This window comes from Pezoporus occidentalis, unplaced genomic scaffold (genome assembly GCF_034315485.1).
Source record: "Pezoporus occidentalis ecotype Australia unplaced genomic scaffold, CSIRO_AGI_Poc_V1 ctg66, whole genome shotgun sequence".
NCBI lineage: Eukaryota > Metazoa > Chordata > Aves > Psittaciformes > Psittacidae > Pezoporus > Pezoporus occidentalis.
In genome coordinates, this window is record NW_026916009.1 from 671,060 (window position 1) to 684,468 (window position 13,409).

The 13,409-nt window shown below is 45.4% G+C and overlaps 1 protein-coding gene across 4 annotated transcripts in view; it reads right to left on the reverse strand.

Annotated features, from left to right (window-relative positions):
• Nucleotides 1-1,928: 1,928 nt before the first annotated feature.
• Nucleotides 1,929-13,409, reverse strand: part of PARD3B (par-3 family cell polarity regulator beta) — a 426,397-nt gene continuing 414,916 nt past the window's right edge. For all 4 annotated transcript variants that reach the window (XM_062640654.1, XM_062640652.1, XM_062640653.1 and 1 more), the window contains one exon: nucleotides 1,929-6,565. In XM_062640654.1, coding sequence (XP_062496638.1) covers nucleotides 6,211-6,565 — 355 coding nt within the window. In that variant the 3' untranslated portion in view covers nucleotides 1,929-6,210. The remainder of the gene's footprint in view (nucleotides 6,566-13,409) is intronic.

Here is a 13,409-nt window from a genome sequence, read left to right on the forward strand (position 1 = left end):
ACGTTCACACACTGGGGACAAACCCCTCTTCTCTCCACCACATATTTCTTGCTTAGGTCTGACATGCCTCACCCCCCTCTTCCTCTTCCCTACCTCTTTTTTGAATCCCTCTTCCTTTGCTCCAGTTGTCTGCCCCTATCATTTCTCACTCACTCCCCTCACCTCTCCCTCCCCATTCCCAGAGCAATCCTGTCTCTCTGGTTGCCTGTACCAGGCAACTCCTTTCCAGCCCATGGGGAAAACCAGCAGCAGAGCAACGCTCCCCAGAGCAGATCCCGTGATTGGGAAGAAAGATCCCTTCTCAGTCTCATTTGTTACCGTGCTTTCCCAAGCCATGCCTGAATGCCTCTGCACCTTCTCTGGAGGGATGAGCACACCAAGCACAGGAAGCCTGAGCAGCCTCCTCAGAAGGCCTCCGGAGGTTTTGAGCCAGAAGCCTCTAGCTCAATCAATACCTTCTGGGAGGCTGCAGAAGCAGCCCAGCTCCACTGCAATCTTGGTAATGGTATTTTACTCCCAGAAAGCCTCCCAAGTAGCACAGCTCCTCACCCCGGAGAGGCTGCTGTGCTCTGCCCCTGGGTAGTGCTCAACTGCTGCCCCATTGCAGCATGCCACTGCATTAGGGTTACTCACTGTTGGGTGAGTAACCCAGCTCTGAGACCCTCTGTGCAGAGAGTCTTACAGCAGGATGCAGGTCTCATGAGTGGTGTAGTCTGGTTCATTAAAATTAATTAACAGTCAAATGGACCCACATTACTTCTTCATGCAGACACAGCAGTGACTGCAAAACGGATGTTAACTTGAGCCCAGGTCCTAGGGAAGTGAGCCCTGGCATGGGGAAACCATGGGAGACCACTGCCAACGCAGAAGGAGCACCTTCTGAAGCTGTGGTCACTGAGCTTCCAGCTTTTAATACATCCCTTGTTTGATTTTTGGCACTATTTGTACAACTTCAGCAGAAGGAGAAACTGAGGTAGCGGTGTTTGACTTGTCCAGTTTTTGGCTATAAGTGCAAGTTATGATGCAGTGACTTTTAAAATTGGCATCTATATGGATTATGATTTAATGCCTGCTAAAACTGACTCAGAGTTGCCCATGAACTTGGCCGTAAATACCAAGATCTGCATTCAAAATGCTTTGGAGTGCAGTACACATACATTTTTACTGAACCACTACTGTAATTTCTGCTGTATCTTGTCTTGTAAGCCTTCTACACTTTTCTGTGCTTCTGTTTTGTTCTTTCACCCTTCCCCTTTGTAGTAAAAAAATACTTCATCTCAGAAGGTCTGTATTCTTCCTTCTTGTTTTGGTGACTTTTCAGTAAGTATTTGCTACTTGGAAAATTACTTCACCTAACGTAACATGATTGCCTGAATCTCAGTGCTCCAGCAAAGATTTATGCTGGCACATAATCTGGAGTATGAAAAGTAGTGTCATCAGCATCAGCAAAATGACCCACGTACCTCCAGTGAAGTACCTGTGTAAAACTTTCAGGGAGTCCTAAATCTCTGGCAAGACAGCGCTGCAGCCATCTCGCTGAAATACTGCTTGGACCTGGTACCTGCTACACAGCTGCAGAACACCTCGGTTCTTACCAACAGCAAGAGCTTTAGCCATGAACGTGCAGTCTCCACCACAATGGCAAGGGAATTCTCTCTCACTTCTCCTTTCAAGGGCTATGGCTTCAGGACTCCAGCTCTACAACTAAAGAAATACAGATTTGAGAGAGTATCAAGCTAAGCCCTGTGATGTTTTTCTCTATAAGGCAGTGCATGGCTGGTTTTTGGTGTTTTTTTTTAAGAAGTCACCTTACCAATTCTGATTCGGCCTGATCACACGTGATCTTTTCATATCAAATCACATCCAGGTGTGGGGATGACTTTTTAGATACAAAGGTGATAAGGATGCTACACACAAATACAAAATCATACATAGTCTTAAAGCCTTTATTTTAATGCAAAATAAACCAGGTAAAATTTATATAGCCATATGTACCAAAGATTAAAATCTTTGAGGTGGTACTAGAAAAAAACCTCTCAAATTTTGTGTTGAATTTCTCCCCCAAAACAATCGCACATGATTTTAAAATCAGTTTCACTTAAACACGCAGATATTGTCGGGATCACAAACACCACTCTCTCCCTCACAATAACACAATAATGTCTTAGAAAGCCTTCTCTTCTGTGCAGATAGTGAATAGCGCTTCCAATTCTGCACCTAAGGCTTAAAGACTCTGCACAACTACTGTGACGGAGATGGTGTAGGGCCTTCTGGAAGTGCAAAGCAGCCCCTGCTCAGAGCAGCGTCAGGATGTGGCCCTGGCAGAGCAGCCGGCAGGATTCACTCACAGTACTAACTCTCTGACAAACAAATCTGTGATAGTTGGGAGGAGGAGGTAGCACAATTCATCTGTAAAAAAATTAGGCAGCATGTGAAGCTATTTGTAGATCAGGAAGCTGGAGTGAATTGGAATTCAGGGCTGCATGCACTTTGAAAAGGCAGAAGCCTTTATTTTTTCTTTAATGCTTAGTTCAACACCCCCCCCCCCCGCCCTGCGACGGGCAATTCCTATTTCTTTATGCATTTGAGAGGTACCTAGAGACTTCAGCATCACAATATATCACAGTGGTAATGTCAGCTTGCAAGCCAAGACCATGGCTCACTAGTGGGTGGTCACTCAGAAAATCCACAGGCTCTCTTTCTATCTCTTAATCTTTCAACTGCTGGGCCCGGCTGGCCCCAAGCCAGAGCCAGAAAGGCAGGCTGCACGCCACCAGCTCAGGAAACCAAAGCTTGCAGGTTCACGTGAGAGCGGGCCGCTCTCCCCCTTGTCCCGACTCCAGCTCGCACACACACTTACTGCACGCTGCTCCTGGGGCAAACCCCAACTCTCCCTTCACACCCACTACGTCAGCAACTTCACTGCTGGACTGGCACATTTTGGATGAGGGAGTGTGAGGCAATTATGTGTCAAGAGCATTTCAGACTCATAATTTTTCCCAAACATACGGACATATGGGGAAAAGAACAACTTGTTACTTAACGGCTCTTTTGGATTTTGCAAGTGTGTATTTTCAACCGTCAGTTGTAGCACCTCGTGAATTCTGCACGGTACATATTTTTCCACAATATGGTGCTAAAATCATACATTTTACACTGCAGAGAAGCTGACTATATATACTGTAGTTACACGTTATACTTTTGAAAATACCATACCTCTACCAGATATTAAACCAGCAAATGGCAATTTTCTCCCAGAACAATGGCACCAGAGATTGATGAGATGCTCTGTAATACTTTTTGGTCTTGTTCCCCCAGTTAGGTCAGACTGTTCTTTGCCCCTCATCTGGAGGATGCATCCATATATTATACTTTCTTTTTTTCCCCCTTTTTCGGAAGATGCTCTGGACTGACCTAACAGCAGAAGCATCACTTACTAATCTGCTGGGTAAGATTTACAGCTCAGGTGGGGTTTTGCTGATCTGTCCACCTCAACCAAGTGGAGGCAATGCAGTCAAGGGGAGCTCTTAAGGAGAAATTCAGGTTACAGGGAGACAATTGCGCAGGTCCTTCAAAGGCTAAGAATAACGCAGGAGCTGTTTCCATCCAGATTTCATTTGGCCCTGGCTCTTGAAACACTGTAAGTACTGTTCACTGTGACGCCATCTGAAGGGTTAGTTGAGAGTGATTTACAAAGGCAGCAGTTTATATTCAGAGCTGTTCTTAATTGTGGCCTGGCTTGATAAAGCCACTGTCACAAACCTATTAGTTTCTTTACAGCTGGATCAAATGTATGAGGGGTTATATTTCAAGGAGGGAAAGTATTTTAATTTGTTTTCACTTCACTTTCAGCAGGCCTTCATAACACCAGCGGCTACCCCGTGGCTGCCAAGTCCTGGCTCAGTATCCTGCAGCATCTAAAACTCTTTTAGAGAGAAGTACAAGGCTGTGTACAGCACGTACACGACAGGCAGAGTTTCCTTGGGGAATGTGCTTTATTTATGGAGGGTACCGAGAGACGTCCAGCCTTACATTCAACCCTCCCTCCAGGGGTTTTTCCCTCCTACATTACTAGGGAAGAGGGCAGAAAGACATGGAACAAGAACTGAACTTGCTCCATAATCAGTTGCATGACTCTCCCTCTCTCCCTCCCACCAATGCTTCCTCCTGACTGGATTTAGAGCTGCGCCTGCCCCTGCCCCAGGCAGTCAAGCCCTAGGTCTGAATCATGGAGATGTTCTCCCACCACTCCAAAGCTGTCTCCTTTCCCCTGCTTCCCAGCCTGGCTGGTGGGTACAGATTGGTGTGAATGCAAATGACAGAGTCTGCTGAGCAGCTGCAAGTGCTCCCCAGGCCTCGGGGTTATGCCAGTCTCTCACCGGCATTAGCAGCACAGAAGAAACATTGGCTGGGTTTAAACACTGCTTCTCATCAGGGCCATTACCGGTGGTGGCTCCTGGAAAGCAGCAGCACGCAGACCCACCATGCCCTGGGCCTTCCAGAACTCTTGCTCTAACAAGCCCTTTTCCCAGGGGTATGTAGGAAAGGGACATGATCCTAGCAGGACAAACCTTGCTAGTGATATTTAATACCTGGGAAGTGACCGAAGCGATTTAATCTGTTGCATACCAAAGGTGTCAAGAAGACATCAAAGAAATCCTTGTGCTTAATGCGTGGCCAGGTCACAGTCTCTCCCTGATGAGGAGAGGAGCCCAAATGGCTTAATAGCACTCTGCTATCAAGGCAGAAGTCGAGGAATTAAGGGCACTTGGAAACTTCTCAAAATGTATTTCTAGGTGACAAGACCATATGGTTTCCCTGTGACAAAACCCTTGAGACAAAGCTTTGCACAGCCATGGCCCTGTTGGGCCAGTAGCACAGGTCCCTGCGGCTGGGGACATGCATTCCTGACCTCCCCAAGGCTGGCTGGCTGCAGAGCAAGCTCAGGCTGCGTGGGGCAAAGAGCTGGCACAAACCCCACCGCCCTGTGCCCCTCTCCAGCTCTGCTGTGCTGCTGGCCTCTCTTCCCATCCACACCTTCTCTCTTCCTATGCACTGCTGCACATAACATTCCCCACTGGCCTGATGGCCCCTGGCTGCAGGAGCTTGAGTAATTTGGCACTTGGCACCGGCTGAGGCTGAGCTCCACTGGGGGGACTTCGGGTGGCCCTGCATTGACAGGCTCCTTCCCAGGGCAGCAAGGCTGGCGAGGGCAGGGCACGCTGCTGCTGGCACTATGCTGTAACCTGGCTGTGGTGGGGCTCCTGCTGGAGCCAAGGGAGCACCTGATGCAGTAACTTAATACAAATCACGGAGCTCCTGTGCCAGCATCTGCTCAGGCACTTCTTGTAGGCCAGCTCTACTGAAACCCCAAGAGCTGGCAGCAGCTGAGGATCTGATCTCCATGGTTTACATTTGAAGAGCACATACTGTATAACTAAGAAACAGTCATGAGTGCACACACGTACAGACACACGTTTCTCGGTGGCTGGCTGCCCTGTCCGCTGCAAGCCTGCCCAAGCATGGTGGGTAAAGCTTTTTGTCTTACTCTAAATGCAGCAGCTGCAACAAGAGGAAGATCTTGCTACACAACCTGCAAAAAATGAAGGCTAAAAGATAAATGCTGCCACCAGCAAACAGAAAGAGGAAGACAGGCCAGATTACAAATCTGCAGCATCCTTATAGCACAGCGCTGCTGGTCTGAACGTGCCTGGAATGTGGCCACTACCTCTGTGGCAGTCCCTTGTCAAGTCACACTGGATTACACAAGATTCTCAGCTCTGCACAAAGTCCTTATTGCATGCTGTGTTCCCACTTAAAGGCTCTACAACAGCACTCTGAAGTAAACTCTGGTGACACCACTGCCCTTTGTATATACAGACAGCTGCATACTGTATAGGTGTAACTGGATTCGGTAAATAGCCCTGAGGTGTATTAAGTGTTGCGCTTCTTTTACAGCAGCCACTGTCTATTTTTAAAAGGAATTAAAAAATATTCAACTGTCTGGTACCTCATGTACTCAAAACACATTGTACCTCATGTGGCTTTCGTTTGCCTGTTAGAAAGCACCTACGCTGAGCCCAGCTCAGTAAGAACGACTCCAGGTCTCGTGTGCCACTCTTACAGGCAGCTACGCTTAGGAACAACTCTACAAGGATATAATGTCCGATGTGATTCCTCCCCAGCTGTGCTAGCAAGTCCAGTGTGTAGCTATACAGCTGCAGTCATGGGGTTCTTCTGCCTGGGATCCTGTTGCCTGTACTGGTACTGTTCCGGACTGGTCCCGCGGTGTCGGACAATTTCATTATAGGCTGGTGCTCGGTGGGACTGAGGAGGGGAAGGTGGCACATCCTGCCGGAGGGGTCCTTTATGCTGGTTTGTGACGGGCTGGCCTGGGTAGTACTGGGGGTACCTCAATTCTGCCACTCTTGTGTCTGGCACACGGACGTAGTTCCCCTTAGATGGGTGGATGACAGGCTGTCCTCCTTGGTAGTAAGGAAGATCTCTCTCTTTGTATACTACTCGTGGCCCCGTTAAATATTCCAGTGGCTCTGCAGGTCCACGCCTGAGGAGGAAAAACATAATGAAGCACATAAAAAGGCAGCCTGCTAGCTCAGCGACGTGTTATTGTACTCACAATCTATGTTTACCTTGGGAAAGGAAATGCCACCTCAAGCATGACAGGTCCAGATGAATCAAAAGAACTTCTGAAGGGTAACAGGGCTCCCACCTGCATGCTACTAAAGTTTGTGACACCCAGGATGCTGGAGGAAAGGTCCAGTGCACATCACAGCCCTTTTACAATGGCGGAGCACTGGAGCCCTTCAGTGCCCAAAGTCAGCCTCCTCTGATCCATTTGCCATAATGGAAACACAGCTCCTTTAAACAATGCATCTTTGACTGGATCTTATCTAGCCTGAGGATAAACAGATGAGTTGGGTCTGCAAAACTGCAAATCCCGTGAGCTTTACATGCACAAATAGTCATGCTTTCCAAGCCATTTCCCACTATTTTTTCCTCCTAACATGTCAGACTGTACAACTTCCCAGACAGCTGCAAAAACTGGAACTCTTGGAAGAAAGACTAAGGGATGTTACCTGTGTTTAATGGGCAAGCTGCCAATGCGGTTTCAAAAATCTCCTGTGATATAGAAAGCCTGATACTACAACAGCCCTGTAACTTACCTGCATTAGTATGGACCTGACGAGCTCTAGTTCACGAGGAAAGCAACATGTGAGCATGTCATCCCTGAGGATGTGCCATGGAGCCCTCTTTGTAGCTTTCTGCATCTTAATTCCATGATTTGCACTAATGAAGCATTGATATTTTTTCCTAGTACACCTTAACTTGTGATACTTTTCAAATGGCAAAAATAATTGTTCTCACAGACATGTCACCAGAGCATCCCCAAAAGTTCAACTCAATTAGGAGTTTTTGCCAGTCTGATTGCAAATGTCTTTGCACTTCGGGCAAAGCCTCCCACTGACTGCAGAGGAACATTCTCTCTGAGTAAGAGCTGAAGGAAGACAACAGGGTTTTGACCCAAATAGGGGCTAAAAGTATAAATCAATTACACCTGCTCTGTGGCTTTGAGACTGAACTCATCAACTGCTTATATATTCTTTGCATAGATTTAATATAGAAGTCATCATTCTGGTCCAGCAGATCAGGTGTTCGCAACTCATCAATGACTCTCTTGTTCACACAGAGATTTTACAAGCATGCTCCCCCTTTCTTAATCTGGGCTCCTAGACTCACTGGAACTTGTTTTGCATGAAGTAAAGCAAAACATGTGGTTTTCTGCTGCACTCGTTTAAGCCCATGGGGTAAATCATGGATATAGGCAATGAACAAACATTATCTGCCTTGAAATGAACCTACAGTTCTCCCCCTGGAATAACTTAGTGCAAATGTTTCCTGTTTAAAATGGAAAGAGCAAAAGGAAGAATTCCAGGCCTTGGACTTTTAGGACCCTATCTCCCAAGGGACTTTTTTTGCTTTAAAAACAGAACATTATAAAAGACAGGCACTCCCAGCCTCCCCTTCTCCCCCCTCCTTATGAGACAGTCCAGACAGAGTGCTGAACGGCCTGAAGCCACCCTCTGAGATACTAAAAGGACTCTTTTAACCATATGCATTGAGACAACTGCTGTCTCTGCTCACACACCTACGCCTTGCAGCAAAGACTAATTTCCACAGCAGGCCAAAGCGTTGCTCCATGTATTCCTATACAAAGACTTGTTCACTAGTCAGTCCCATCACACTCAGCTTTTAGTTCCTCTCTGTGCAAAAATGCACTTCCAATCATAAAAGGCTTCTGCGATGGCAGGAACTGCTTCGTGTCAAGCAGCAAACTAATAGAAACAAGTGTCAAACCTACACCCATCACCTTTTAATATAAGGATAATGCTCAAAATCCTGTATATTAGATTTTATAAGAAGTTCTCATTGGCAGCTATAGTCAATCAAATTCTTGTGGATCATATTAAAAAGGGACTGAGCTTGGAAAACCTGATCCAGAATTCACTGAAGAGCCAGGTAGCTTTTGGACTGCAAAATTGAATTATTCTAAAATAACAAATTCAAAACTAATTGGTATGAAAATGACTGGAGAACAGGACTGAGCCACCAACGTCATCTACTGAGGCTTCAGCACACAGCTCACCCCACATCTCACACAGGAGGTCTGGATGTTGCAGTGTTTTGCCATCTAGCCAAAAGAGCTGTTTCTAGGAAAGCTCAGCTGGTCCCATTCTAGGAGATGCTGTGACTGTGCAGAGAGTAGTGCCCTCAGGTGGCTTTGACCTAGGACTGTTCAGTGGAGTCTGAGCCATCAGAGCACAAGCACACTAGACCTGAAGCATGTACCCAAGCTGCTGAGCTTGTGCCATCAGATCTTCACTGATGTTACCTATGCTACAAAGCTAAATCCACCACTGGTTCACTCAGAGCAAATACATTTGATTGTGTAGATAAACTGTAGAGGAACATGAGGGAAGAGAAAAATCTGCCTCTAAAAAAATCAATGTTCAAGCACCAGTTTCCCTTCTCTGAGTGTGAAACACCTAGAGGTGGCATCATTCTTGAGTGTTTAAGTAAGGGCTTAGCAGCTGGGAGGAAAGGTTGTACATGGAGACAAGGCTTGAATCAGCTTTACATGGATGCTTTAGGGAAACCCCAGAAAGACAGAAGGATGTGAGAGTTTTAGCAGCCTTGGCAATAGTACAAGCAGTGATAGAACCAATGATTTCCAGAACTCTTGCATTAGTAAAACCTCGGGAAACCCTGATAATTGCCCCAAACTGGAGGAAATTTCATTACAGATATCCTCATGGCTGCACCACATTCTCCAGCTCACCTCCCTGGAGATCCCAGCAGGTGACATGCGGGCAGATACATATGCTACAGTGACAACACTTTTCTTCCCTTTTATGACCAGCACTGCATGTTGAAGCCAAGTTATTTCCTGAGGATTCATTCTTCCCCAACTACCAGCCATACCCAGTGAAGTCTGGTTCTTAGGGAACTGCTCACAGTGCAACCAACCAGCCTGGGGAGTCTCCATGAACCTCTGACATGAACCACCATCTAACAAGTCTTACAACACAGGAAAAACAGCCCTTCCTTTCCCAAGTGAGTCAAATTAACCATGAGAAAGTCAGCCTTTTTAAGGCAGAAGGAAAACCGACAGATACAAAGCTCTGGCTGTAGAAATGCTGTTATGATTAGGAGTAAGTCTGGGACACTGGGGGCAGTTCCTGTCAGGAAGAACAGGGCTCCTCTGAAGCAGCACCATTTTCACTTGATAGCTCATGGTGTAAAAGTATATGCTGTTGTTTACCCTTAAACAAATTGCCATAACAACTCAAAGCAAACACTTTCTACTTGGCAGCCCCTTGTAGATGCTGTGCTTGTTTCTACAAGAAGCCAAACAGACCCTGCCTTTTCACTCAGCAGACACTGCCATCTCTGAGGAGGGCTAATGAAATTCTTCTCCCCTTCCTCGCTGTTTTTGTTGGCTCCTGATGAGTTCAGAGTTCACAGGGCTGTATCACACCTCCCAAGTGACCCACGGTTTGGGGGTCAAACCAATAACCTCAAGTGGAAAATCAGTGACCCAAGGGAGTGATCAAAAATCCACAAATTGGGTCAAGCAGGTCCAGCCACTCAAAAGGACCAGCCCAGGAGTGTGCCCTCTGAGAGGACATGCTGAGTAGGAGCTGCTCTGACCATCAGCTGTTTTCCAGATTTTGGCCAGTTGTTTGACCTGGGGGCCCACTGAAATTAATGGCAGGCAGAAGGTAGGGAAGCTGATACAACATCCTGGGAAGGAACTGATCTCAGAGCTCAGAAAGTAGTTTTTCTGATAGTTAGCTCTGCTGGCTCCCACTGGAAGAGGCATCACTGATGTGGGTCTAGCTAAAAGCGAGGCTGCTGCTGAAGCAAGCAATGGAAAGATGGGAGGCAGAAGCACCAGATTCAAGAAAGGAGTGAAACTGATGGGGCAGTGTGAAAATGCACTCCTCAAAAACGCCATGGGAAGGGTGCCCCCTTAAAATGTTCATTTTATTGTGAAGAAGCTAAATCTCACCTTGCCCTGCAGAGAAATCAGAGATCTCACATGTGTTTTGCCACATAATTTCATATGCTGGTTAACAGCTCTACTGGTTTATCTTCTAAATGATTCACCAAGTAAGAACTGTGATTGGTTTTCAGCTTTAAGAGCACAAAGTAGTCTTGTCCAAATAAAGCACCTAACTTGTTGCTGATGTTCAATTAACAGTACATGGGTTGTTATTTTCTCTATGACAAGTAAAGCCTGAAGTAGGTTTGTTCCCCCCCGCCCCCTTTATTTATTTTCCAAGCACAAAGAATATAAAATCTAATATTTTCTGGCTTTGCTGCACAATTTTTAAGAGCCTCTGGGTTTATTTAAAACTGAACCAAAGGATTTGGAACACTTAAGAAAGGCTTCTTTTACCCAAAATGTTATTTAGTCATTGAAGTTAAACCGGTATCTATAGGTTTCAAAACCCCAACTAAACCACTTTTTGCTTTCTGCAGTTCCCTTTTTTTTTTTTATTTTAAGCTCTGATTTCAGTAATTCTCCAGTTGTGCAGAATCTCACAGGGTAGACTGGCCTAAATACCCGATGCTTCAAAAAACAACCAGAAAAAATCATTTCATTTCAGGTTTACTGTGTTTCATTGTTAACCCCCATTTGCAGGTCACCTTTAACATCAGCCACGAGACACATGCTTGGGTTTTCTGAAAGGAAAGCAAAATGACAGTCTGGCTGTTCATGCTGTGCCCCATCACGTTCGGGGTTTGGGTTTCATCATGACAAAGAGTTTTTCTTGCCTCTGTTCTATAGGGAGAATCACAGAGGTCACCCTCTTAGTACCTGGTAAAAAGCAAGGAAGGGAATGCTCTCTTCTTACATCACTGTCTCCTTCTCGCTGCTGGGAGAATATTTTGCAAGGGATATAATCTCACATGAAAAACTGCATTCTTACTTTGTCAGGGAGTACTTCTTGAAATACTTCAAAGACAGCTACAGACTAAGCGGCAAATGGAAAGCCCACATTTGGTTGCAGCCTCTTTCATGTCTAAGCAAGACATACAGAGACTCTGGGTGATGGCATCAGGCAGCTCAGGCTGTGATTAAAGAACAGGAGAAAGCAATAAGGTCCTATCTTGTGTCCAAATTCTCACTGAAGAACTCTATTGTATGCATCGTGATTGCATGCTGTTTGTTCTCCGCCAGGAGGATCTACTTTTAAAGAAGAAAGGAGAAGCTGATGTAAGAAATAAATTATGCAAACAAACAATCTTACACTATCAAATACATTACACTGTGTCTTTATAAAGCTTTTCTCAACATACACTAAAAACAACTGACTGAAAAGACCATGCAGTCCCTATCTCTTCAGATACAGTATTAAAGACATCGCAGTGCTGCTTGTAGTTAGTGGCACTAAGACCTTCTGTTGCTTAATATTCAGTGTGCATATAACTAAAAGAAAAAAAACATATAAAAAGTTAAATCACTGCAGGTTTAAAAAACAAATCACTGCATGACTCTGAGCTTCATTAAAGTCTGTCTTGTATCTTGATAGGAGAGATACTCCTTTAACAAATATTCTTTGCTGTTTCAGACCAACACTTCCCATAGACAATGATAGGGTTTGCATTTAAAAAGCCACTGGAAATCAAATTTGATATCTTAGCGCTGCAAATAATCTGCAGCACAAGGAAGCGCTCAGTGGCTGCTGTCTGTGTGAGAGGCTTGTACCTCTCAGCAGAAGGCAGATGTCTAACAATGTCGTACTAACCTCAAACACACCACACACAGATTATTTATGGGCTGAGCTGGTGAAGGTGCTTTCTTCTCCTGTTCTTTTATCAACAATACAAGGGTAAAAAAGTCAGATAACGTAAATGAATGCGATCCCTGCCTCTCATGTAGCACATGCCATGCGGAGTGAGCTGTTTTTAGTTTGAGGACTGTGTTTGGAATTCCTTCAGTGTCAGGTTTCCAGTTACCAGACCCTCATCCCTGGGCCAGGCACGACTGCGGTTGGACTGGATTAGCAGAACACTCTGCAATGTATATTACATAGCTTTGACTTCTATAGGCTTTGCAGGCCCATAAAAATAACGATCATTTCATCACCTGCGTTTCTGGGGCAGGGGGAGGAAAAGGCAGAAAATTCTCTCTTCTCTTTTTAAAAGATTTCATATTTCTTTGGATTTGGAGAAGGAGGGATCCATACAAGTTTGTCTGAAATTCAAGTGAGAGTACATTTCAGAAGCAGCGCAGGCAGGCCCAGTGCTCTTCCCTTGCAATCAGTTTTGCAAAACTTAACAGTGGCCTGGACTGGTCTGTGCATGAGAGCTTTTGTGGGTAGTTTTTCTCTCTCTACAGTACTATGGCTTGGAATATTTAGAAACAAACAGCAAAAGCACTGCAGGCCCGGAAGGTAAGCGCATAGACAGGTTTACATTACTCTAGTTGAAGTCTAACCTTAAAGCAGCTGGAGAGCAAATGTCCAGTGCTGCATATTGAGAGATGTTGGGCCCCAGCAGCTCCCCCTGGGCAGTTCTTAGCAATTGGAGATATTTAGGTGTCCCTCTTGTTTTTACATCTAGGAGCAAGCATAGAGTTTGGCCTGATACTAGCTTTCCATGCAGATAAGCAGACTGCAGAAACAGCTGTAAGATAGTAGGATAGGAAAACAGTAGTCTGACAGGTTTAAAACTTTACTATAGGATTACATAGGATTTCTTATGACAGCACGAACAGTCTCTTTTGCACGCAATCAAATTGATTGTTCTCAATCCCTAATGGAGCAAACTATGTCACAGACTGGCTAACATCAGAATTCAGAGTGCTATTTAATTAAACC